Source organism: Rousettus aegyptiacus, unplaced genomic scaffold (genome assembly GCF_014176215.1).
Source record: "Rousettus aegyptiacus isolate mRouAeg1 unplaced genomic scaffold, mRouAeg1.p scaffold_m13_p_6, whole genome shotgun sequence".
Taxonomy (NCBI): Eukaryota; Metazoa; Chordata; class Mammalia; order Chiroptera; family Pteropodidae; genus Rousettus; species Rousettus aegyptiacus.
Window position 1 is genome coordinate 36545479 of NW_023416309.1, and position 27774 is coordinate 36573252.

The 27774-nt window shown below is 46.9% G+C and overlaps 1 protein-coding gene across 1 annotated transcript in view; it reads right to left on the bottom strand.

Annotated features, from left to right (window-relative positions):
• Window positions 1–27774, bottom strand: part of TLL2 (tolloid like 2) — a 117667-nt gene that overhangs the window by 19641 nt on the left and 70252 nt on the right. Inside the window, exons 6-13 of the mRNA XM_016164104.2 lie at window positions 26084–26262; window positions 25037–25142; window positions 17509–17633; window positions 15030–15145; window positions 9709–9811; window positions 2864–2980; window positions 1651–1796; window positions 965–1160 (exon numbers count right to left, since the gene is read on the bottom strand). Coding sequence (XP_016019590.2) covers window positions 965–1160; window positions 1651–1796; window positions 2864–2980; window positions 9709–9811; window positions 15030–15145; window positions 17509–17633; window positions 25037–25142; window positions 26084–26262 — 1088 coding nt within the window. The remainder of the gene's footprint in view (window positions 1–964; window positions 1161–1650; window positions 1797–2863; window positions 2981–9708; window positions 9812–15029; window positions 15146–17508; window positions 17634–25036; window positions 25143–26083; window positions 26263–27774) is intronic.

The window sequence follows — 27774 nt, forward strand, 5'->3', positions numbered from 1 at the left end:
AAGGAAGGAAAAGCAGCATTCTCTTGGGTGTGAGTGGTACCACTAACCAAAGGGCCTCAGTTGCAGATTGGATATCTCCATGCAGTGGCTGCTAGAGTGCTGTTGGTGCCCAGTCACGATGTACTGGGGAATTCCCAATATTCCCGTATAGGGTGTGGTCTGAGGGCTGCCAAGGCCCTGAGAACAAAGAGGGAAGACCTACCCATTCAAAGGAATCCCGGGAAGCCTGCTGTGCTGGGGCCAAGAATGCTAGTCTTCCCATACCATTCTGGGTCTGGTTTCATCAAGACCCTGCAGAGCACTTGGTCCCTAAGGCGACATGGAGGTTTGTTCCCTGGGCAGCACCCCCTCACTCTCCTCCTTATCCCTACCCACTTATAGGCTAGGGGCTGATGCATCAGGAACTGAAGGCCTGGGTTGCCTCTCTGGCCCACGTCGGGTAATGCAAGGCAATGGAGAAAGAGTCTGAGCTTAGGAGTCACACTCACTGTGTTTGGGTTTTTGACCCTGAGCAGCCCTTCTCAACACTGATCAAACGTGATCCAAACTGAACTCGAAGGGTTATTTTGGAAATGAAATGTCATTGTGTAAATCAAGCACGTTGGTCCTGACATATAGTAGGTGTTCAATAATCACTAGCAACTATACAAATATTTATTATCAATGTCCAGTTTCATGAAAGTTCACTAAGTTGACCTTGTAAGTTTATCTAATTAAACTTAAATCTCATTTCCAAGTACAGTAGCAGAACTTTCTGCCACGTAGAAGCCAAGGCTGAGCCTGTTCCCAAGTTGGCCGTGAACTCTGCCGGGGGCCCCAGCACAGCCCTAAAATGGGCCGCTGCCTCCTTCCTGCAGGTAGTCTCGGTTAGCGCTGAGGTTCTATAATGAATTTTGTGATTCTTAAGCCAGGGGAGCAATATCTCTTTCTGCTACTAAAAATGGAAACAACTGCTGATTCATACCCTTGAAAAAATTGGCTGCAAAGCCCGCTTTATTGATAGAGCCATCAGACACAAACTTCATCCACATTCTGTTAGAGCTCGATTTCACATCCTCTGGCTTCTCATAGCCACAAAGGTGGCCGATCAGGGTGCTCTCTTCTGTGGGGCCGTCGCGGATTTCCAGGTAGTCGTATGCACAGCTGTCATGCCTTTCGATCTAAATGGAGAAACAGAGGCAACATGGAAGACGACCAATGGCTTGGCCTTAAAAGTTTTGATTTAAGAAGGGAACCTCAATATCACTCTGAAAAATCTAACCAAGAGGCCAAAGGACCCAAGTGTGGCCAGCTTCTCCAAGCCACCTCCTACTTGCAGAAGTCAAGGGCAAATCAAGCCGCAAAGATACTAAAAGACGATAAACGGGGAAGAAAAATTCTACAAAACTTCCCGGGATCCCACCCTAGATTTTCATTTCGATTATTCCCTCATCCTCTCCAGCAGCCTTGAGAAAGGTGGCAGATGCAATTTCAAAGTCTGCAAAGGTTTTGATACCAGACGTCTGGGTATAACGCACCACAAGCTTGAAATGGCCTCTTAGCTTCCTGTTTTCAACCAAAATATGGAAACCCATCTTTCTAGATCCAAGAGTGTCTAGTGAAAGATGGCATTTACTTCATCCTTGGAAAGACCACCTGCACAGCACTTACCTCAAAAGCCTGGAAGGTCAACCCCACGTGAAAGCCCTCTGAAACTGTAATTCTCCAAACACATTCCTTGGAAGGTCTGTAGTCATCTGGGTAGTTGGGAGATTGAATCTGACCTGTGTCTTTGTTAATGTCTCCCCCGCACGTAGCTTTAGAAAGAAAACCAGAGAACCAGCTTTAGAAAGAGAAAAGCAGGAGATCCCTCCCTTACGAAGGAAGCTGGCCTCTTACCACCACTAGGTGACTCCACTTGCCAACGCTTCCGTTTCCAACCAACCAACAATGTGCCGCCAGAAAGGTATAATCTCGTTTGTTTGCAACTCGAAATTTTTTCATATGCAGAAAATAACCATGCAGAGCAGTGGTTCTCTACCTCTGCTGTGCATCAAAATCACCTGGAAGATTTTTTGAGCGATGGAAGCTGGGGCCACATCCCCACACATTCCGACTGAAGTGGGCCTGGGGTAGCTCAGAGCCCCAGTCATGTTTAGAAGTTCCCCCAGGTGATGCTCATGTAGAGGGTAGAGAACCACGGGTACAAAGGGACGTGTGAGTGTGCACGTGCACACGTGCACACACATGTTATTTTTTTTGTGGAAACAAAACTTTGTCCTCTCCAAAATTATAACTTAAGGCCAAAAGGGGTCTTAATAACTATCTAGTGGTTTCCTTTGGAACGGGAGCCACAGAGGTAGCTGGCCAGAGAAACCTACAGAACAAATAGAAGCAGAATTGCCCTGGCGGCGGCTGCCTAGAGCCCAGACCTGTTGGTGCCCTCAACTCAATCACCGTGGTGACCTCAGAGGCCCTTCCAAGAAATGCATTTGAAAGTTCTCTGACCATGTCCAAAGACCGCTTTTCCCCAAAATGAAACAAACAGGAGTTTCGAGAGGTTAGATTCTTTGCTCAGGCTCACACAGCTATTCAGAGGCTGCCTTCACTTCCACAGGGCACTATACCCCCTGATACCACCCCTCACTGGACTGGAATGAGGGTTCGGCAAGGTGGTGACGGGTAGATGACGTCTGTCCCGAAGTGAGCACAGCTGGCCCCTCTGCTTCCGGAATGTGGAGGAAGAGGACAATGAGGTCCTCAGCCTAGCCCCTTAGGTGGCAGCTGCCGCGCATGCCTGGGTGGGAGAGGGACAGCGGGCTGCATGCGAAGGACAGAGCCACATCGGGAGCTACCCAGGTGGCTGCCTCCGCCATGAACAAACCTTCATACACCGCGAAGAAACCCTTGCCCAGGATGTTGCTGCTGCTCCGAAACTCCACCCAGAGCCGGCTGTCCGTGGAGGTGACGGGCTCCGGGGCTTTGTCACCACAGAACCTACCTGGGAAGTGGAAAAGAACAGTCAGGCAGATAGCAAGAGGGGGCTCAAGCAGGCAAAAAGCAGCATTCCTTCAAATGCGGCTCAGGGCGAGCAACAGACCCTGCTGCGGCAACTGACCCTGCAGCATACACAGGATGGAAGGATGGGAGGGACACAGTCACGCGACCTGCCTTCAGGAGAATTCCAGACTCCAGTTAATCAAAGCGCCCGGAGTATAACCCAGGCACCCCCTCTCCTGCTGGTTGGGTCTAGTTGAGGTGCTTCGGGTATGAAGGGATAATGGTCTGAGATGGTGATGACTGTCTCCCACCTTGATGTTTCTGATTATACAGACACCCTTCTCCTCTGGGGCATGCCTTTAGGAAGACATTACGCCTTCCCGGCCTCAGAAGAGGGATGCAGAGATCACCTGATGAAGAAATCAGATCTTCTTGCCTTTCGAATGTCACGAGCCTAGTCAGAATACCAAAGATTTAGAAGAATACACAATGAATAAAAGCACATTTTCCTATCCTTGTCGTCTTAGAAAGATTCCTGGGATGGAGGAGCGAGGGGACTAGGGAGAGAGGGGTTGGAAGGGCACCTTGGGGCCTCTAAAAAGGACCCTGTGCCTTATCCCTCCCTGAGCTGAGACCCTGGGCAGAAAGGATGATAGAGACGCTGAGTAGGTTTAAGGATCTGGGAGAAGCAGATAACTGTGTCCCCAGTCTCTGCAGAGCCTAGAGGGGCAACATGACGCTCCTGTCCCACCTGGGGTCGGAACAAAAGTATTCACATGGTTTGTTAAGACATGAGGCCAGGAGACAGGCATGCGGATTTCTGCAGGCAAAGCATGGCGTGATGGCAGCAACGTGGTCCCCGGCTCCTGGGACAGGTATAGAAAGGACTTTCCCATAGCCCGGAGGAATCGGGAAGCCAGAGGATGTCTTCTAGGACTTGGCACCAATCTGAACTGGACAAGGGTTGAGACAAGGAGGCAGCAGAGCAGCCACTTAGATGGACAGAAGACTCGAGACTAGACAGGAATGAGGACCTCCCAGCAACGCCATCAAGATGGCAATACGGAGGACTCCACTGCCACCAAGTCCTGGCACAAAGTCTGCTCTCCACCAGCACCCCGCCCTGGGGTAAGAAAATACTAATTGACTGAAATTAAATTCCCACTACCTGATAGAAAGAAACTCATAACTGTTACTGAACTTCCGTTATTTAAAAATACAAATAATGTGTATTTCTTAGGCACTTGGGTATAGGTCTGAAATTTGAATTCTCCACAGAGGAAAAGGGAGAAGACCTTGTCTTCCCAGTGCATGGTGATCCTTGGCCACATGACCCCTCATGACACGTAAGAATGGTAGCCAGGGCAAGGACAGGGATGGGGCAGGCGGGAGGGGGGCTGTACTGTACCGCCTAGTTTTCGACACAGGCCTGTCAAGGCCTATTTGGACCAGAAGTCACGGTTCTGACAAGTATCAACTGTGTGAGTGACTCAGAAAATCCATTTAACATTGAGGGGGACATGGGAGTGACTGTTAATGGGCACGGGTTTTCTTTCGGCGGTGACGAAGATGTTCTAACATTGGCCGTGGTGACTGACAGTCGTACAAATCTGTGAGCCTGCTTAAAACCACCAGCTAAAACCACTGACTCGAACACTTTAATCCATGAGTTATATGGCGTGTGAATTATATCTCAATATATTTTTAAAGATCCATTTAACAGATATTCAGTGGGTACTCTCTTACTGTCAGCACCACGTTAAATACTGGATCAATCCCTTGAAGTCGTTAACTCTGCTTTGCCTTTCTGAGCAATGGGGGAGTGATGCTGGGGGAGGAATAACTTCCTCATGGCCAACTGTGGCCTACATTCTTTGGGGGAGACACAGGGGTAGAGGCCGCTAATCTCCCTCTGCTTCCTTCCGACTCTGGCCACCTGCAGCCTTTCGGATTTGGTGAGCTTAACATTAAGTGAGATGAGCCGAAACCGCTGCCAAGAATTTGGCAAGGAAAAATCCGACAGAAGCCTATAAATTTTCAGTAATGGTTCCTCTGGCGTGGCCAATTAGTGTCAGTTCGTTCTTGGAAAACAACACACAAGCGTGGAGAAGTATCGCTTACCAACGAGGAGACAGAGACGCTGAACCCACAGCCAGACAACGCCAATCACAAGGAATTCCTTCTTAGCCTAGCCCAAGGGTCAAGTCTAAACTCTCCTTTTAAATCTCAGCTATCGCAGCCACTGGGGACTGTTTCCAAAAGAGAGAGGAACTGCCACCGTCTGACTGCCTAAGAAAGGGACGTGACAAATCACCCACACCGCCCCAAGGCCACTGGGCAACCCATCTTTGCTCAGTACTCTGGAGGAGGTAGAAGTTGCAGACTAAGATGTAGTTTATTGCCGTGGCAGAGCTAGACTCGGTAGAATAAATTAAAAATTATTTCTAAGTAATGTCTCTCCCCCAAAACACCTTATAATTCTTATCTAGAATCTTCTACATTATCTTTTGCCGGGTGTCTCAACATTCTCATTTGCACTGTAATAGTACTAATAAAAGCTTATTTTTATTAAGCATGTTTCTATCAGACACTGTCCTAAGCACTTCACATGGATTATCTAATTGCATACCTATTACTATTACCTGAATTAGGTGCTATCATTCATATTACTTATGAAAAAATTGAAGATCAGAAAATTTGAGTTGAGTTACACTCAAAGTTGTAAGTAGAAGCAGGAACTGAACCTTGGCAGTCTGAGATCTTGACCTTCATCAATAATCTCACCTCCTTCATCATCATCATCATCACCACCAAAAGGAACTTCTCCATCTAACGTGCAATTCTGAACACTGTACGTTTTTGGATCAACAGACATCGCATCTACTCTCTGAGAAGGTAAACATTCTCCCAGTTTGGAATCAGACACAGAGGAATGAAGACCAAAGCCTTAGCCATAAGGCTTGGCTCTTTGACTCACGCTATCATTTCTGCTCATTTGGGAGGCTGTCCCTGCCCGGGGACTCCAGTAGAGGGGCCACGCGACACTGATTGGCCAGCCTAGCCTTTCCGAACTTCCCTCCCCATTTCAGGGAAAGGGGGAGAAAGGGCTTTTGTGTGCATTGTGGTGGTAGAGAATACTCAAGGACAGTTCTGCATACAAAAGTGCATTGTTAGAGTCATTCCTTTAGCAGAAATAAGGGAGGGGAATCCAATTAACAGGACCGTATTTCAGATCACTGGATGAGTTCTCTGTGCAGCCACCTTCCTCCTCCTGTTAGGTGAAATCTCATAAACGACCCCTGAAACTGAAAAACTGATTTGATATCTTTAACCAGCTGTGAAATGTTCTCAATCTACTTGCATTTCCCTTTAATCACTATGTGAAAACCTGGGTCCCAAACGGTCTCCTTCCAAGAAGACTAACAGGCTGGAGAGAAATTGGACATGAGAAAAGGTATCAAATTCCTAAAGCGAAATCTGGTTCCTGGCTTTGGAGGAGGAGTTTAATAAGGATATCAAGAAGAGGAAATGCAGATGAGTGCACGACAAGTGGGCTCCATGGGGAGTCATAAAGGGTTCATTCATAAAAAGTTATGTGCCCATTATGCCTGGATTTTCACACACTGCCCTGGGAAAATATGCAATGCACAGTTTTTCAGAGCAAGATGCATACTTTCACAATCCGCCCTAATCCTCTCTCCCTCCTGCCAAAGGGGCATTGACCTGCTCCCTCCCGGCAGATTTCATGGCACTGACCCCTCCCAGGGACCAGCTCGGCCCACACAATGCACTCGTTCCAAACACAAAAGTGCACTAACAACTGCATTTGGAAACATCAGAGCGGGCCAAATAGTTGGCAAAGGAGAATTCCTGTGAATGAGGAGGAATGGTTGCAGGCACCGGGCCATGCCTGGCTGCGGCACACACACATACACACTGAAAAAGTGTGTAAAATATAAGCCAAAAAACCCCCAAACAAAACAAACTATCACCGACAACAACGAACCACAAAAGCCCCGTCTAATCCGTGAGAGTGCAGCCAGAGATGCCAGGATCTGTAGTGAGAAAATTCTTGTTTCTAGAAAAAGGAGCGACTGGAAATCCCTCTGCCTGTGCCCATTCTCGGGAGCGTGCCTTGGCCCTCTCTGGGGAACTTCAGTAACACAGAGCTTCCTCCTCCTGAGCCCTTTAAGTCTATCATGTTCCCCGGGGGAGTATAGGGTTGCCAGATTTAGCAAACAAAAATACAGGAAGCCCAGTTCAATCCGAATTTTGGATAAACAAGAAATCATGCATCCTATCTAGCAATCGTAGGGGGAGATCCTTCTCAGATTGAGCAGCCGCCTCTCCCTAACACCAGGACAGCTAAGGTCTGGTCTGACCTCAGCCACCAGCAAGCTGTGTGGCCTTCTTGGGGAGCATGGTTTTCTCATGAGGGTTTGGTATAAGTGACTCTAAGGTCCCTGCCAGGCTGAGCGGTCTGTGATTCCATGTTCTCATGAAACTCCTCCCACACAGCTCCTTTTACAATTTTAATTATAAAATAATACCTGAATGCATTCTTGTAAAAAATTTTAAAAACATCCGGATGTATGCAGAGCAAACCACGAAGCTGCCCACCACCGCTGTGCTTCCTCTCTCCGAGGTAACCACCTTCCACACATAGCTGGATGAGCACCCTCGCAGCCCCCTTTCTGTGTACTTGGTGCTAGACAAATTCACATGCACATACATTTCTATAGGTAAGCAGGATCGTTCCCTGACCCGGCTCATAGGGATTTCCGTTCAGTAGTCTCCCAGGAATTTGTACCCTTGGAAGTTTTCCTGACTGGAGCTGTGTTCACCCAGGTTTGGGAATCTCTGCTGCCAGAAATGAAACCCTCTGCCTTTCTGGTCAGCGCTGCCTTTAAAGCCATGCCTCCTCCTGGCGGCTGCCATACACTATGTCTGCTCACAATAGACAGGAAGCAGAAATCCGGGGCAGACAGCCTCCACCCTGCCATCAGGGGGCATAACCCACTTGCCCTGCAGTGTACACACTCCTATGTGTGCTCGGCCTGGGGGGTCCCTTTCTTGGCTTGCTTATCTGGACTGCTAATTACCTGATTTCTCCTTGTGGTGGTAACCTAGTGCTCCCACTCAGCACCTACCTTCACCCCTTTGTAGAGCACCCATGGACATGGATTCCTATGTTTGTACCTCTAGGATTTTAAATCCACGGCCCTCTGGACAGGGGGCTTGTGTGCTATTCCTGATGGTAACTGAGCTGGCTGAGACCCCTTGGCCATACAAAGGCTAATATCTGCCAGGCCCCCGAGGGTCCAGTTAGAGCCTCCGTTCCAGTCCCTTCTGATCTACTCTTGAATCTGATATGAAGTTGGGTTTGGCCTGGCCATGAAACTCCCCAACTCAGCTCTCTCCTTTCTTTCCTGACTCCACTTTCAGTCAGCTGTCCCCAAAGCAGCTTACTCTTAAGCCAGTCACTTGCAGCATAACAAAGTGGCTTTTCTGCCCATGGGACCTTATGCCAAGGACCAAGTTCTCACTGAGAGGTTAGACTTACAGACTGGAAGCCTACCCTATAGACCCCTCTAAAAACGAGGACAGCCCACTCTCCAGCTAAGACCCTCCCATGTGGCTCCTGGCAAATCTGCTTCTCTGTTTCCGCTGCGGCTGTCATTTGTGGGCCAAATGAGTCCTCGTGTGCACTCCCCGGACACTGAAGACACTGGTCCTCAAGGCAACATTAATCTTTCCCGGTCGCCCATGAGAGAGCTCTCTTCTGGTGACCGATTCTGAGTGAACTGACCCTTCTCTTTACGCCATCTGCCCACTGCCTCTCACTCAAAGGTCCACGCTGCCTTTTCGTGGAGGAGTTCATGCACCGACTGTTCATCTCCCCAAATTAACACTTGCTCATCACGGGAAAACTAGGAAACATAACTAACCCGGGGACAACAAAAGAACAAAATTTAAAAAGTGCTCCATCATCCTGAAATAACCACTGTGTGTCATGTATTGATATTTAATGTCAGAGGTCACAAAATGACTGCTTCCAGTTGAATTTAGCCCACACGATGACGTGGGTAATTTAGTTTTGAGTAACTCTGGTCGAGCTACCCACTGTTGAGTTTGCCTCACTCCCCGCCACTCCTTGTTCTGTCATGCCAACCCCATCTCACTCACTCACACCTTACTTCGGAGGCATCTGAGTCTGTAGGGCCTGCAGAATAGATATCTAAGTGTATTTTTGTTAAAATGAAACTCCGCTGCATATGCTATTTTGTCGCACCGTTTTTCTGTAACAATGTACAGGGAATACCTTTCTGAATCAATAAGTAGTCGCCTCCAACTTGGTTTTGAATGGCAGGATCATTTTCCATTGAAAAGATGTATCATAATTTATTCAGCTAACCCCTACTGTTGAACATTTAAATTGTTTTCAATTTTTCCTGCTTCGGTGAACATCCCTGTAGCTAGAGCTTTGCACACTTCCTTAATTAGTTCTCTATGATAAATTCCAAGAAGTGGAATTGCTGGGTCAAAGGGTATTCGCAGTTTTAAAAGCTTTTAACATGTGTGGCCAAATGGAGTGTTCAGAGTTTTATAATGACACAGACCCTTGAGAGCTTCCTGTGACTGCCGTCTGGATGGACCCTTCCAAACATTAATAGCATCACACGGAACATCCGATCACCCCTCTCTCAGGGCCTTCTTAAGGCAACTCACCCAACAGGGGGGCTTTTCTCCAGTAACCATCCCGGACCTCCACGTAGTCGTACCAGCACAGGCGGCTTTTAAACAAATCCATGGATGTGAAGTTTAAGATGATCTGTAAAGAGTTAGCATAAAGCGAGTTTCGGTGACAAAGCCTGGGGAGCTTTGAAAGACACATCTTGCACAGCAGTGTTCTCACATTACTGTCACACGGAGCTCTCGGACCACAGTAGGAGTGGCCTCTCGAAAACGTACTCACAGGAAACCTCATGACATTAAATAATAAACCTTAAGCAGGATGGGGAGTAAACAAGAGGAGATGGTCCTTTGGTTCTGTCTGGGGAACAGCTTGAGCTTTTGAAGTCACTGGGTGGTTTACAGAAAGCAAGATGCATTAAAGAGGGGCCAGGATGCTTTGAGCCTGGGGATTTGGAAGGAGGTAAGGGGTCAATGAAGTTCAGAGATACGCAAAGATCTGATAACATCATCAATCATTCGAAAGGGCCTGGGGTTAGCCTGAGTGCATCTGAGCACCTCCGTGATCAATGTCCCCTCGGCCGTGACCTCACTCTTCTGAGACATGGTGTGTCTAATAGCCTTCCTACAGTTCGTGCGTTCATTCCCTCACTCATTCATTCCACCATTGTGTGTTGAACACCTACTGTGTGCCAGTATGTGTTAGCTAACTGAGAAAGATCGAAATGAAGGGTTCTTGTCTTCAGGGGACTCACAGAAAGGGGGAAGGGCGAATGAGTCAAGTGCTGTGGAATAAATGCTGCAAAGAGAGGACTGGACAGAAAGGGTGTTTGGGACCCCCAAGGACAGAGAACTGAATTCCGCTTGGTGATACTGAAGAAGGGTTCTCAGGGGGAGGTCTGGCGGGAGGAGAGCAGGGTGAGACAGCATTCTGGTGAGAGGGACTGACGTGAGCAAAGGCAAGGACATGTTTAGGAGACTGAGCTGTAGTGCAGCCTGGTCGCTGTGTGTGTTTGGAATGAGGAGGCAGAAGGGGTGAGGAGGAGTGAAGGATGGGGAGCTGGGGGCTTCAGATGGACTGGGAATGAAGGTTTCAGTTTTTCTGGACATCCTGAGGACATTCGGTGGATGGCCCTGCCCCCACACAGTGGGGGGAGCTGGGTGGTCCTGCAGAGTCAACAAACAGGCACCGTAACCATGAACCGGTCCCCAAATTCCCAGCTTAGGGCTCCTGAGGCAGACAGCCCAGAGTTCAGGTTTTCCCTACCCCTTCACCCGCATTCAATCCCCGCCAGGCAAGGTGCCCTTTTCCTGCACTGAGCAGCAGCGGCTTGTCTAGCCACAGCTCTCGAGATGGCTCTCTGCCGTGCGCAGCTCGTCCCTGCTCCACCGTCTCTCAGGTCTTGCTCTGCAGGGTCCTGCTGAAGGCAGCCCTGCCCCGGCTCCTGCAGCCAACCCTATTCCTTTTCCTACCTGGGGGACCTTGCTCTTAGTCAGTTCAACTCTCTCTAGAATCTTCGCTCTCCCACTTTCTTTTATATTCAAACAGCCTGGGGTCCCTCGTCTCCAAGCAAACCCTTAGGCTGGAAGGCCGCAGGTGAAGGGTTCCATGCCCTCTTGGCCAAATCCAAGGCTGTCATTTATTCGTCCTTGTTCTCCACAGTCCCTCTGCTTTGAAGCTCTCCTCTCTGGTTTTCACCCTGCAAGCCTGTCCTCTCTCCACTGTCTCTTCTCCACTGGCTCTTGTCCCCTCCACTTCCCATGAACCGTGAGGGCGCCTCAAAAAGAAGCACTTCCCGTCCAGCTTTCCTGTCTGCAGGTGCCACCATCACCCCAATGGCTCAGGTGGAACGCCTTGGTGTTATCTCTACTTTGCCCCTATTATTCATCTTAACGCTGACAGACTCTTTTCCTTTGAGATGTTTGTATCCCCTGCTCCACGCCAGCCTCACTGCCCCCCCATCAGCCCTTCTTCCTGCCTTGCTCCTGATCAGGTGACTCTTGAACTTCTGCCTGTTATGTCCCCATCCATTCTGCACACTAGGACTTCTAGATCAATCTCGTGCTTAGATCCGATGTTTGCTAGAGCCTTCCTAGCAAACTTCAGTGGCTCCCTTTGCCCCTATTTCATAAATTAAACTCTCTGCTCACCTTCCAGAGCCTCCAGCACCTACTGTAAGAGGTCACCTTATTTCCCAGTGTGCCCTAATATATCTAGGTAAACAGAACCCTCTCCAGGCCCCGCTCGTGGGGCCTGTCCATCCCCTAAGTCCTTCTACGACTGCCCGGATGGACATGATCTTTCCCTTGTTGGAAATCTCCCTTCTTTCTTAACATGATTTCAGAGCAGGTATGTTTATAGTCAGGCAGACTGGGATTTCTTCTCGGCCCTACCACTTACTAGCTCAGAGATCTTGGGAAAATACTTGTCCTCTTGGACCTTTAGTTCCCTCATCTGTAAAACAATATGCACACCACTGGGTTTTTAAGGGGACCGCACGAGAAACTATATAGAGAGTATATAGTGCTATGCCTGGCACCTAACAGTCACTCAGTAAATGGCAGTTTCAGAAATCGAGCCTCGCTGAGTATACACGGAGTGCGCCACAAACTGGACACACTAAGTGCACTTCACAGGCTGCCCGTCTTCACCGATGTTGAGAGTGGCCATTCCTTCCCTTGGGACAATGCCATCCAATGTTCAGATCTCAGGACAAGTAGCACCTTCTATCACAAAGCCCTGTAGAAGCCCTCCTAAAAAATGAAGAGTCAGTACAAGAAGAGAAGCCCGCTCATCTCCTGTGTTGGAGAGAGAGAGAGAGAGAGAGAGTGTGTGTGTGTGTGTGTGTGTGTGTGTGTGTGTGTGTGTGTGAGAGAGACAGAGAGAGAGAGACAGAGAGAGAGATTGAGAGTGATATGTTGCTCTTCTTTCAAACTAGACCAGTGGTTCTCAACTCTACTCGCACATTAGAATCACCTTAGAAGCTTAAAATAATACTGGTGCCAAGCGAATGCCTGTCCTTCAACCAAATCAGACTCCCAGGACTGAGGCGAGACTCTAAGTTCTAACTCTCTTATATTGTACCTTCGACTCCCATTGTACACCTCTCAGTGCTCACATTCAGGAATGTTTGCTTGCTGCTTGCAATATGATTCTTTAGCCTTTGCTTTTAAAAAATTCAGAAAGGAAACGTCATTACAACTTCCTTGGTAACACATTCATGATCTGCATGAACGAGATAATTATTCAGGCTAATTATTTTAAGTATGTTAGTGAGCCATAAAGACCATAGGGGAAGAGGTGATGAACAGGAGGTGATACTCGAATTAATCAAGTTTGCTAATTACTCGCAGCTCTGGGGAAGGCTGGGCGAAGCAGAAATTGAAATAATTGGTGCAGGAATTTCACTGATATGTATTCTCCCTACTCCCAGTAAGCAATAATAATTAAGGCTGGGTGAATCTTAAGCAGTTCAATCATATCACAGAGCCTCTGCTACACAGAGCAATTCAATAATTTGGGGATTACCGGGCTCTCTTCCCCTTTCTCCTCCTCCTTCCTGCCTCTCTCCCTTTGAGGCCTCCTGTAGGCACCGGGATGGCACCTCCACTCTAAGCAGACAGGTCTGGAGTCTCTCAGGCTCAAGATGACAACCACATTGTCATAAATGTAGCCAGAGGAAAGGAGTGTGCTTATGGGTATTGTGTGTGTGCATGTGGGCACGTGAGTGTGTGTGAATGCATGTTCAAATATCTATTAGCCTCTCCCCTTTGTAGAATAATACAGGATGACGATTAAGCATCCAGGCTCTCAGAATCAAATGGCCTGGTTTCAAATCCCAACTTTGCAACAAACGGAGCTGGCTTGGGCAAGTCTATTTCCTTACCTGCAAGTTGAGTGTGGTAATAGCACCTATCACATACAGTTGTTCTGAGGATTAAATGAGGAATCCACATAATATGCTGGGAAGAGTACCCAGTCCATAGAAAATGCTCCTAATGGTTCCTAGACATTATTTCTCTCTGGTTATCATCCTATGTTTAACTTGATGTTTAAATGAACATTTTTTAAACATTATGAATTAGGAATACCTGAAAGTTGTCCACAGGTACCTGAAAAACTCCAATACCCTCCCCAAACCCCTCAGTTGCAAGTTTTTCACTGGGCCACTCATCCATCTACATATCCATTCAACAAATGCTTATTGTGTGACCCTATACCATGGGCTGTGTTGGGTGCCGGGGACCTGGGGGTAAACAAACTGTTCTCAATGAGGTTAGGGTCTAGAAGGCGGACAGCCAAATAAACCAGCAGTCACGATATTGTGAGATCAGCTACAATGGGTATGACTGCAAAGAGCTAGACCCAAGGGACAGAGCGGGCATCTCAAAGATAGCTGCATCTACTTCGAGACAACTTGAAAAGCTCTTGGATTTGCAGAGAGGTGCAATGAAGAAAACACAAGCTTTGGACTGCAGAAGCCCTAGTTCTCTGTTCTATATCTTACTGTGAATTTGGGCAATTTATAAAATGTGTGAGCCTCCGATTCCTTGCCCATATCAGGGGATATAAGGAGATGTGCCTTGCAGTAGGGTCAGGAACATACCATTCACGAACCAGGGCAAAAGAGGCTTCTGTCCTGGGCTTGGCTCTAGAGTCTTGAAATAGTCATGCCCACCCAGAGCCTGTCCAGCTTCTAGACCTCACTCTAGGAGCCCAGGACCCTGGAATTCCCAGTCCAAATAGCCCTGAGCCCACTTCCAGGATGTGCAAGGACCTCTGTCCTAGATCCATCCTCCTGAGTGTAGATGGCACACCTGGTATGTCCGTTTACACTGGAGGGGCAGCCAAGGAATGGCTGTGTGCCAGGCAGGAGCGGAACGTGCTTAGGAGTGTGGGCTGGGTGTTGCCATATGAGCTGCTGAGATGGAACTGGGGCTAGGGAGAGAAGGAGGGGCCAGCCACGGGTGGGCAGCCAGCGCTCCCTGTACTGCGACCTGCCAGAGCAGCACTCCGAGGTGTCAAGAAATTCTAAATTGGATCCTTGCCTTCCAGGGCATTCTGACAGTGTGTTTATCAAGGTAGACGGATAGAGCCTACTTTGTTTTTATAAACCATGAGCTTGATTTATAACTCATGTCCACATTTAGTACACAGGCCTCCATTTATACGAGGGAGACCGGCTGAAAAGTCTAGAAGTAAACAAGACTAAGCAAGCTAGCACAGTGCCTGGCACATAGTGAGTGCCCATAACATAACAGCTATTATTATTACTACTATTAATAATAATAATGTCATCGCGCGTCACCCAACTCAACAAATGCTATATCATTTCCTGAGGTAGCTCCACACCTACCTTCTCCCCTGGAGTGACGGATATCCTCCAGACGCAATGGGAATAAGAAGGGTAGCCATTTGGAAACCCAGGCGCGGAAAAGTTTCCCGTTGAGTCCTGCAGGGTCTCCCCACACGCTGCACAAGCAAAACGACAACTGTGATTCTGGCACAGCACACGCTCCCCGCCTGCGAGCCCCCTGTCCAGGGAGCAAATCCACGCTTTCAGCCAGAGCCCCCAGAACACGCTGGTGAGAAGCATGCCAGGCAGACTGACATTTTCCTGGCCAATAAAAATGAAAATAGGGTCCGTGCACCAAAAAGGAACACCCCAGGGATTCTTCTGAGGCTCTCAGGCTTGAGTGTGACCTAGGGCTGGGTTTGAACCTCAGCTCTCCAGCCTGGTGTGTGGTGGTGACTTTAGTTTTCTCATCTGTAAAATGGGTGAGACCTACCCAGGTTAGTGAAATCATCTGCGTTAAATGAAATGGACCGTCTCAGTAGAAGCCTTATAATTACTACTAACAATACCTGTGGCAGAGAGAATATGAATGTGCAAGTAGATGAAACAAACAAACAAACAAAAAACTTTTAAAACTTATTTCTGCTGTTAGTTTGAATCTTGCCTTTTCTTTTTCTGCTATCCACCTCTCAATGAGCTACCAAATAGTCAAGAAAACAGAAAAATGACCAGAGGCACAGGAAGCTGGAATACTCTACAGGTTCTTCTGCCCTTCGATGTTTGAAGGTTGCTAGGTCAGGAGCCCAGAACATAATCCTTATGTATGTGAGAAATATTTCCCTAATTTGTCCTCAAAAAAAAAAAAAAAAAAGACACCTGTATGAGTAAGCTTGGAAGTCAGAGCTTTCACGTTCCCCAAACTCCCAGGGGCTCAGACTCCGAAGACAAAGACACTGGGTTGCTAGGGCCTCCCCTGCTCCCCGTCTTATGTGGCTACCCCCAAAGTGTGGGAAAGAAGCATCCTCATGCACATTTTCCTAAGTGCAATTCAAACTCTGCATGGCTACCACCCTCGCTTTCAGCCGCTACTCGAAAGGACTTGAGAGCTGCACTTTTGGAGCTGCAGGAAGGGATAGCTGGAGAACGGCCCGTCGTCGGCCTCAGGAAATCCTGGATATCGGGGCTTCGGTATCGTATTACTGAACAACTGCCAGGCTTCATGAGAATTATGCCCGGCAGTCAACACCCCCGAGGGTTCCATGGAAATTATTTCAGAAGAATCATCAACATTCTGCAGGAACAGAGACGTTGCTGTATGGCTCCATGGTATTTACCAGCTGCCTCGAATCCTTTTGGGAAGTAAGAAGCATATACATTATAACTAAATAAATACTACGGCATTTCCCACGGAATGCTATAAGGTTTCTCTTTCAATTCAGCAAGGTTATATGATATGTGTGTCCTGTATTGCAGCCCTAACATTCTCCCAAATGACTAATAGCTGGATGAACATATTTCCTAGAGTTTCATGATGGAGCAAGCCTCACACGGTCCCTTGTAAGCCTTGTGATAAGGCTCAGTAGGGCAATGTGATAGCCCAGATTTTCTAAGATGGCCTCTATTTCAAATATTCTGTCCCGTGGTCAAACCGTATGCCTCGTCTGGGGGTTTGGAAAAGGCTCCTGAACTTTTTGGTAATAGAATTTCGTTCTTCCTCCCTGAACCACTGAAATACATTCTGTCCTAACAATGATAAACACTCGGCAGCTGTAACCAATGCTTTTCACTGAAGTTCAACAGCCTAAAAGGGTCAATATGAGCTCTCCCCCAGGCCAGCAGGGGGTGTGATGATGCTGAAGCCAAGGGGACACAAAGCAAAGAGGGCAGATTCAAGGGAAACAGGCTTCTGAACTGGCAGGGAAGCGGGCATCTGCTCAGACCCCTGTGTACTGTCCAGACCTCAACGGCAGACTGGTAGCCACTGACCGGCACCTTGGATGGCTGGGAGAGCCCCAAGGCCGTAGAAACGACCTCATTTACAGCACTGAGACTCCCTCCCTTCCCAGTGTTTGGGAAGCTGACTCCCACCTTTGCAAAAGCATCTGCCTTTGTTCTTTGTCTTCCTGAAAAACCTTTAGTTTTTATTTTGCCAAAAACAAATCCCTTAGTCCCATAGAAAGCGGGGATGCTTTCGCCATTGAATGGTGCTCAGTGCATTGGCCCCTGGTTTATGGTTGTTCTGCTAGGCCTTCTTTCTCTTCTGAATATCAGAGCTTTACCAGGAAATTCTGCAGCTTCCCACGAGCTGAGCTGAGGGTTCCAAAACCTGTTATTTGCTTCATACCGGCAATCACTTCACCATTCGGGGTTCTATACTAACACCTCCTAATAGCGACACATCAGAAATCACAGCTGCCAGGGAGCACTCTCCAGGTTCCCCAGGATGTCTTCCCAGCCAAGGGGAATGTTTGCCAAGGGCAGTGGAGTCATGCTCCGAGGGTGCCATGGGGCCCTGGGACTCCCCAGGGTTCACAGTTACCTGGGCATTTGTACAGCTTCCTGGCTTGAGCTATGTCTCCCTGACTGAGCCGCACACGCTGGCCAATGGTTGGCCTGACGCCATTGTCGTCTCGACGGGGAAGGATGGTGTCTAAGAAAACTCCTCTATAGGAAGAAAAGGGAGGGAGAAAAAGGAGAAGGAAAAGTCAAGGCTGTCAGGCTGTCGGCGCTGGGATTTACAGTCTTCACTGCCTTGCTCAAAATCTCATCAACATTCCTACCCCCCGGCCTGCTCTCTGGCTGGCATTTGAGCATTTATTTCATCAGCTGTTTGCTCACTTTCCAATGGGAAAACGACTCTGCCAAGTTTAAAAATATGCCCTAGCCCAGTGGCCTAAGGGCTTCCTTACTGATGTCTGTTGAGCATTTCCATGAAGCCCCTGGCAGGTCCACATGCACAGCTGCAGGCAGCACCATTGAGAGAGACTACGGTGTGAGTGGCACCCTCTGGAGTTGTGCAAGGGCAGTACTGAGCATGGAAAAGTCCTGGAGAGGCTCCAGAGGGGGCGTGGGAACCAGGACAGTGTTAGACTCTTCCGGGCTGGTCAGGAAGTGCTGGTTAATGATTTGGTGAGTAATGGGGGTTGGAGTTTAGGGGCTTTGCTGGTCAGAAGACTAATCAGATGGAAAATGAGATGAATGCAGACAACTAGAGGTAGTCGAGAGCCCTGGCCTAGAGATTTCTGTGTAAGGCTTGGCTCTGCCACCTGAGCTCGGACAAGTCTCTTCCCTTCTCTGAGCCTCAGTTTACGTCTCTAAACAATAAGAGGTTGGCCTAGATGGTCATGGCAGTTCTTTCTAACTCTAATGTCTTATTCTACTCCCACACGAATGGAATCTAAAATGACTGACGCAGACCAGTGGACACCAGGATGCCTGGCTGAACGCTGGCCCTCTTCACACCTCCACGTCGTGGGCGTGGTTTACACCCTGCTTGAGCCCCGCCCCCCCCCCCACTCTGCTCCCAGACCCCTGACTTGGGGCCTTTCCTTGAACCGCCACCTTCTCCAGCTACCACCCTGTTTCTTTTCTTCTCTTCTGAACCAAGTTTCTGGAAAGAACTGTTTCCATTCTCTGTCTGGATGCTCACCTTAATCCAGCTGCAATCTGACCACATCAGCAACAGTCACCAGTCAAGACCAATAGACAGCTTGGATGGACACTTATCACTCTTCACCTGCCCTCTCTACAGCACTGACACCTGCGCTGTCCCCTCCCTCCTCGGATTCTCTTCTTCCTGGTTCCCAGGGCACTGCTCTCTCTGAGCACTAAGTTAGGATTCTCTTCTTCTGCTTCCCCCACAAGGACTGTCCCTCTAGTTTCGGCCCCTCTCTCTCTCTCTCCTGCTTTTCAGCATTCTCCCGTTCCACCTGCTTCCTGGGCTTTAACTACCACCTATAGGCTCACAGCTAATTCTCTGATTCCAGCCCCAGAACCATCTGCTAAGCCAGATGCCTTCTGAAATTTCCATTGGGCTGTCCTGTGGGCCTCGTATATCCAACGCATTCCAAACAGAATGTATTCTATTATTCTCCTGCCGCTTCCATGAACCTCGTCTCCCGAGACTGAATCTGAAGGTGACTGCAGCTCCTTCCTCTCCCTCACGTTCCCTTGTGGAAACCAGGAACCAGGTCCTATCCATGGCACCTTCTATGCATGCCTTAAATCCACGCCCTCCTCCTGTTCCAGACCACTGCCTCAGTTCAGGCAATCAGCTTCCCCTTCCTGAATTCATCCTAGTAGCTTCTTAACTGGCTTCCCTTTTTTGTAGACTCAGCTACCTCTGCTCTAACCCAGACACAGACACAACATAATTGTCCTGAAATGCAAGGGCAGGCGTGTGCCCTTTCTACTTGGAAGCCTTCGCTGACCTCCGATCACCACCTGGATCTCCAGGCCCATGGCTCATGGGCTTCTGACCACATTTCCTGACACCCCCCACTTCACTTGTTATCTTAAACAACACTGAACTCTCGCTAGCCCCAAACATACCCTTGCGCATGCTATCCTCTGCTGAAGTTGTCCACTGCCCATCCTCTTGTCCACTAGCAAACTCCTGTTCATTCTCCAAAACCCCATCACGTGGCTTTCCCTCATAAAGTCTTTTGAGTCCTTCTTTCCCTCCCATCTTGAGTTAATCATTCTTTCCTCTGCGTCTTAGTCATCTAACCTCTTATCACACCGTATTGTCCTTTTCAAGGGGTAATGATAATTGCCTTCTCTGGTAAACAGTAAGTACTTCCAGCAGAGAGACTGGGTCCTTCACCTCTAAGTTCTCAGGGACTAGAACATCGCAGGCCTCAAGGAACACTTCTTGAACTAAATTATGCAGCCAAGATAGAACAGTGTCTTCAAAAGATTTTGCAAAATAGTTATTTACACCCAAAAGGGAACACGACAATTCTCGCCATCTATAGTTATTAGCTGCACTGTCCTTTCTCTTCTCTTTCTCTTGCAAATATTTCCTTCCCCCTAAATTCTGCACTATCTTGGAAAATATAGATCATCCCTATTTCCTCCTTTTTATTTTCGTATATACTTTTTTTCTAAACTAGACTTCAACCTCACCTTCCTTCCAATGTTAGCACACAGGAGCCTAGATAACCTGCTGAAATACTCTTTAACACCCCTACCGTCAACATTTAGCCACCTGGCCTACGTCTCTAATTCTCATCATCTCACCTCTGGACCTGGAGTCCTCTAGAGAAACTTCAGTGGAATCCTTGGCTTCCTTCATTGACCTCACCAAGTTTCAAGTCACATGCGACAGCTCCACATAAAATCCAAAATTTGATCACCTACTAATCAAAAAATAGATCCTTCTGCCCTAACAGGTGTTCATTTGTAATTATTTTCTTGATTCCCCTGAAGAAATTTTCCTGCTCAAAATGCAAGGCTCACCACAATCTCTTAGCACCCCAGATGAACTGACCTTGTTGATGACCACGCCATATAGACGACTTGGCTAGTGGCCTGCTAGGCTGAGAATGTGTACTCACACTCACCGAGTTGTTCCCAGGACCTTTCTATGTGCCAGGCCCTGGATGGATACTTTACATGCACCATCTTATTTAATCCTCATAATACCTTAGGAAGCGGGTACCACTATTATTAGGGTTCCTCGCTCCTGGAGAGAAGAGCAAGCCCACAGAACTTAAGTGACTCAGCCACAGTACAGAGCTAGTAATGAAGAGCCAGCCCTGGAACCCAGGCCGGCCTGGAGCCCACCTCCTGGCATCTTCCTCCTTCCAGCCAGTGTTTCCCACTGCCCCCAAAATAGTAGGCCTTAAGGTATTTCAGATAAAAGAGTTAAGAACACCTGTGGCTTCAGAGCAGCAGGAACAGCATGGGCTCATGCTGAGACCGCTCTTGGGGGCTGGGACACCCAACCTTCATCCCACCCCAGCATATCCTGAGCTACCAGCAAGGTGGTGGATTCTGGAAGATGTTTATTAAAAGAGGCGTCCTCTGTATAAACCACTGCAGTAGCATCCTGGCTTCTAAGTAGGACAATATTTAGCATTGACATTCTGCTAAACTAAGAAAGGGTTTGGCAGATGCCTTAAGGAGTAAAACTGTCAACTCTTGAGTTTTTCATACAAAAACACTCCTATACGACAGAACTGTCTCCTCATCTCCTGGACCCCTGCCCAACAAAACCTCCAAGGACACCACTCCCCACAGTCCAGCTCCAATCAACCGGAGAGGGAAGAAGCTGCCATAAACTAGAAGGAATAAAGTTGGAAGGAGACAGCTCAGTCGTAAAGACGCATGAAGCCTGGGTTTCTCATCAGCAGGAGTAACATTTGCCCCCAGATGAGTAAATGTTCTATAGGCCATTTTCTGTTCTTTTACAGAATCAAAGACGATGTACAGGCTAGCTCCAGGGGACACGTGACCAGAAGTAATGACATGGAGTTAGAGAGTGGGAAACTTCTGACAAAAAGTGGGCCAGGAAAGCCCAGTGGTAAGGATGTCATTGATAAATGTCCTACTGAACAACATAGTTTTCTGGAAATCCATGCAGAAAACTGCACAAAGGACAATGCAGGCATCCACTGGCTAGAAAATAGATTTGCTGAGACCACTCTGGCCTCTGGGGCAGAGGTGAGAAGGTAGTTGTGGTAGGTTGTTAAAATAATGAACTGCACCTCCTAACACCACATACCTTGGCAAGGTGACGTTGCCACTTCACCCATTAAGAGGCAGAACCAATCTCTCCATCACTTGAATCAGGGCTGGCCTGTGACTTGCTCTGGCCAACAGAATGTGACAGAAGTGATATCATGCAAGTTCCAGAGCCTGGGCCTTAAGAGTCTTGTGGCCTCGCAGCTTGTCCTTTAGGAACCCTGAGTTTCTGTGTGATGAGATGCCCAGTCTAACCCACTGGAGGATGGGAAGCCACACAGAAGAGAATCAAGGGGTCCTAGTGGGCAGGCGGCACAATGGCCAGACCTGGCACTAGCCATCCTGGACACCTAACCCAACCATGCTGTCAAATGAGGATTGCTGCAGGCATGATCCCAGGCAAGACCAGAGAAGAATAAGCCAGAATGACCCACAATACCATAAAAAATAAGTTGTAAGCTGCTAGGTTTGGAGTAGATTGTTCTGCAGCAACAGATAACATCACTGTAGCAGAAGGGGAAGTCTTCCTCCCAACAGCGCCTTCAGGGAAGGTGCCCTGCTCCTACCCAGCTGCCATCATACCCTTTGCTGCCTGTCTGCCAGTCTCCCTCTAAGGGGTTCCGGGTACTCTTGATGAAGAACTATTATCTCGTGATAATACTATTATCTCTGAGCTGGCAAAGTGCTTCACATCGACAAATTTGTTAATAATAATTATCTCCTGAAAGGTGACGGGGCTGGCATTGTGGGCTTGAAATCAAAGGGAAAAAAATAAGACTTTTTTTAAAGAAAGAAAAAAAAAATGCTGGTGTCAGAAGATGCTGTCTGCATTTTTCTTGCTTTGGCCTCTGGCTTCAGAGCTTTGCATAGTAACTGGTACAGAGCAGACACTGAGAAGGCAGTGCAGTTCCTACAACCCATTAGTAGTTATTTATCCAATATTCCCTACCTCGTAGATACTTGTAGATTCTCCTCAATGAAGCGATCACTGTATTTGTGAGGTTTTGGAAAGAACTGCAATGAGGATAATGAAAATTTCTTCCCTCACCTAGTCTCCAGCATCGTGAATTTCCCTGCCTCCTTCGACTCATTCATTAATTTATTCATTTAACAAATGAACCCACTGCGTTGGGTGCTGGGAACTAGAAGAGAGTAAGATAGTTTCTGTCCTCAAAGATCTCAGTCTAGTGAGGGAGAGGAGAATGCAACAGATAAATATTAATAGATAAATTTATAATAATAATTAATTGATAATTATAAAGCAATATGAAGAGTCATGACAGCTACAGAAACAAGACCAAAGGGACAAGCTTCTCACTTGGACCAACTTGATTTTGATTCCCTAACAAAATCAACATCTCGTCTTTACTCGGCAGCCGGCAGCCCCTAGGGCTGATGTGGGGTGACCCAACTCTTCCCCGCACCATTTCCCAGCCTGTGAGTCAGCCCGGCCCCAACACCCAAGCACCTCTGTCAACTCTGGCCTCTGCAGGGGATCCCTCATCGTGCTCTCCCCATTAGCTCCCTGAGACTCTCCCCTACACCTGCTTAGCAGGTGCCCCAAAACCTCAGTTTCCCAACGAAGGAAGGGAAGCCTCAGATTTCCACACGGCAACAAATGAGATCATTTCTGTTAATCCTTCTAAATCTGCACCAGATTTAGACATTACAACATGAAACACTTGAGCTGAAGGGGATGTGGAGAACATCTAGTCCAACTCTGTCACGAGGAAACTGAGGCCCAGGAAGGCGGCTATTCAACCCAGCACGTAGCTGCCTCTAATTGCTGCCTAGACTTCCCTCAAAAGCATAGTTCCTGGAACCCAGACTGGAACCCAATCTTATGACTCTCAGTTTAGTGGTCTTTTCATGACACCATGTTGCCTGTTGTATCTTCTGATAAAGAGCCCAGAGAAGAGTAAAGAGAATAGAGTCGCTTACTCTTAGGTCAGTTGTTCAAGGATGCTGACATAGACCAAACTCCACTCTGGAGAGTTCCAGTCTGGGCGCAGGACGGAGATCATAACTAAATTAGCTGTGTGGCCGGAGGAACAACAAACACCCTCTGAGAACTCGGGATGCTGGGGTTTGGAGGCTCTCTCCCATGACTCTGTGACCTCATCGACCACATGCTTTCAGCAGCCGTACCCAAGAGCCAAGGAGCCCTGGCTAAATAGTTTCTTCTTCACTCTCAAAAGCTGTGTGTCTTCTGAACAAATGATTTTCTTTGACCTTTATGGACATAGTGACTCACGAAATGGACTGTTTCCCTCTTTGCTGTGACTGCTAGGGAGCACAGGACAATATTTATTGCTAATCTCAACAATCGTACATGACTTAATGGCATATATTCGGAATAGTAAATTCATTTCAAACTTCAACCTGGTTATCTACCTTTATTTTTCCCCCTCTCCCATGCTTAAATTTCCTCACCAATTCATTTTCTTTTTGGCTTATGTTTAAACTGGTAATCACCTCAAATCTTTTTTTTTTTTGGATGATGATTTTAACTCAATAAATAAATAAATAAATAAATAAATAGATAAATAAATAAATAGCTAGCTAGCAAATAGCTGGTTTTAAGAGGAGACTCAGAAAAAAGTACCAAGAGAAAAAAATATTTGCACCTCAACGTTGGAGAGATCTACAAAGCTGTGTCTAGTAGGGGAAAACTTCTACATATAAAATTCTCGTGTGGTCTAGAAGCAGACACAGTACTGAAAATAGTTAACACCTGGTCCAGTACAGGACTAACTCATCAAAACAGACCCTGCCAATGCCGGCCATAAATAACGGGTTCCACCATACTTGGGGATACCAGCGACCATCACATGTGACCAGCAGGCAGGAGACCTGGATCTTTGTTCTCACTCTGACCCCAGCTACTCGTGTGCCCTCACACTGGCTGGAGCCTCAATATATCCTCCTCTCTGAAATGGATCTATGATTTAGCAGCGTACTCCACCCTCACCGCAGCTCTAATGCAGTCTAGCTTCCAATAAACCAAACCTCCTCTAAGAGAAATGGTAAATGCCAACATACTTACATCAAGGACATACTTTAGAAGATACCCCACCCACTAGAAATTACACACAGAGCCTTAAGTTATTATCACAGCCAACCTCTCAATAACGGTTTGCTGGTTGTGACACTAGGGCATGATGGACTACCAGGTTCACTATGGGATTCAATCTTATTAGTGGGAACCTGATTAGATTATATTTCACTGCAGCCCAGAGGCCACACTGTATTTCAAAGACAGACATGCGAACTGCGCTAGGAGCATGGAGAGACCCACTCTCCACAGACCTCCAGGAATCTGACCCGAGCCTGCAGCAGGCACAGTAAAACACAGACAAGGCATAACCATAGACTCTGACCTTGAGAAGGTGTTCCGGGCGTAGTGCATGATGCTGTCAAAGTCGTACGTCTCTCCCAGAGAGCTCACTTCCCCAGCTTCCATTTTTAAGAAATTATACTCCTGACCTGTGACACAACACTCGGTTAAGGCCTTTGAAAACCAAGGCAGGCACCTGAAAGGAGGCAGAAGGGGGGAGAAGGAGGGCCCATAGCAACTTCCGAGAGCTCAGTTAGCCCACTCAGTCAAGTAACTGGGTTGGTGATGGTTCTCGTTGCCATTTTTTAACAGATTGAAATTTAAAACTTAGAATAAGCCCTGTGTTTCCCCAATCCCACCACCCAATATCCCTCCCCAAATGCCACTCCAAACTCTTAAACTAAGTTTGCAGGCAGGTCAGTTATCAATCTGATTGCAAAACAAAACAAAACAATAACAAACAAACAACAACAAAAAACTCTCCTCTTGCTACTGTAAAAACAAAAGAAAACAAGTCAAAGTTCAATCCCAGATAGTTCACGATTCAGACCCTTGAAAGCATTTTTTAAAGCAACCATATTATTCAAGCAGCTACTTTGATGTTCAATATGAATTTCTATAAAAAATTACTTCATATGAGAAAGTACTTTTTCAGAAATCCAGACACTTTATCTGCCTTGGGGCAGAACATTTCTAGGCAGAAATACTGTTTTTATATGTACTCCTGTCCTAATTGTATTTCAGCTTCAAAAAGATGTGTTGCTTTAGTCAGCAAAAATGACTCATAAAAGCAACCAAGAACACTTTTTTGGCTTATCAGCTTTGATGCTGGTATAGTGTTCTGGTCCATTCTGTTCCTTTTAGGAAACGGAGTTGGACTTTATTGTCCTTTACAACATGGAAAGTCATTTTGCTTCGATCTAACCTACAAGCTATGGTAGACGACCTCCCAAGAAGGGCCACAGATGGACAGTGGCAATGCTGGTGACAAATACCTGCACAATAGGGTCACTGCCTCCATACCTACCCTCTACCCCATGGATACCACCTTCGTGGCCTTTAACTTCCAGACTCCGCACAAGCTCCTTACCTGGCTGGATGTTTTCTCTGATGATGGTGACATGCTGGTCTCTGTCTGGACGGGTGTGTTCATGCCAGAACCCAACCACATGGCCCAGCTCATGAGCCACAATGCCAAACTTGTCACAGTTTTTCCCAATGGATATGGCCTGTGGGCCTCCTCCTCTGCGCCCAACATAGGAACAACAGCTGGACAATTGCAGAAATACCCAGGTTAGCAGTCAGGGAATAGCAAGAATCTAGTGCCCCTCCCCAGTGTGTATATATGTGTGTGTGCCGAAAAAACCTACAAAATTTTAGAGCTGAAAGTGCTCTCATTGTCCAACTTCCTTTCCAATACAGAAAAATCCTCGAAAAATGGTTCTTAACCTTTTTGGTGCTCATGGATCCACCTGAGAGTCCAAAGAGAGATATGGTCTCTCTTCCTGGAATAAAACACATAACCTCCCCGACCCTTCTTCCACTGAGTCTGCTGGACCATCACTGATGACAAGGAGGAGAGATGAGGAAAGAGGCAGCCGAGTTTGTGTAAAGGACGAGTCTCGATACCATTAACAGAGAGCCAGAGGGATGACTCTCCTTCTGGGCATAATTATTTTTTCAAATAACATTTATTAATTATTTCTAACTAGAAAGGTATAAAAAAATTAAAATAGTCTAAATTCCATCACCCAGTTAACCTCTATTAAATATTGTTATACAATATTTTCTCTCCCTTTATCTCTTTCTCTATGTATATATACATAGAGAGAGTAAGTCAAGGATCTATCCTTGACATTTATTCCTGTGCTAGCTTGGCTACTTTTTTAAAAAAACAAACAAAAAGATGCATGTTAAATTGTGCAGATGCCTTTTTAACATCTATTGAGATTTTAATATGGCTTCTCTCTTCTATCAATATAGTGAATCATGAAAATAGATTTCCTAAATGTTGAACTAGTCTTGTATTCCTTAGATATATCTTCTTGGCAGCTCACTTTCTTGTTCTCGATAACATTTTAGTTAGGATTTGACATGGCCATTCATAAGTTAGATGAGTCTGTACTTGTCTCTTGTTTTGATGTCGTATTTGTCATTTTGGGGTAGCAATGCCATGATAGCTCCTTAAAAGTAATTTGGAAGGAAGTGTTCTTTTTCTATGCTCTAAAAAGCTAAATAGTACCAGCATAATCTGTTTCATGAAGATTTGAAAGAATTCATCTGTGAAACTCTAGAATTGGTGCTTTGAGGGAGAGAGCTTTTTCCCTCAATTTTTCAATTTCTCTCACAGTTACTGGTCTGTGTCACACTTTATATTTGTCTTGAAGTCATTCGCATTATCAAGACTTCCACACTTCTTGCCCTAGAGTTTTACAAAATACTCTCTTATGATGCTGCTGTATCTGTGGCTCTTTCCCCCTTTTTCATTTCTGATTTTGTATATTTCTGCACTGCTGCTTTTTAAAATCTTAGTTAAACTAACAGGTAGTTTTACGGTTGTTTGTTTGTTTATTCGAAGAATTCACTCTTCGATTTACTAGTCCTATAATGTGGTACCCTATTTCCTTATGTTCTCATTAGGTTTATTTTGCTGTGGTGGCGGTTTTGATGTTCTTATTAATTTTGCTAACTTTTTTGAATTGAATATTTCATTGTCATTCTTAATTAGTGATGTGGAATCTGAGGTGGTAGGTTTTCCTCTGGACATAGCTTCAGCCGTCT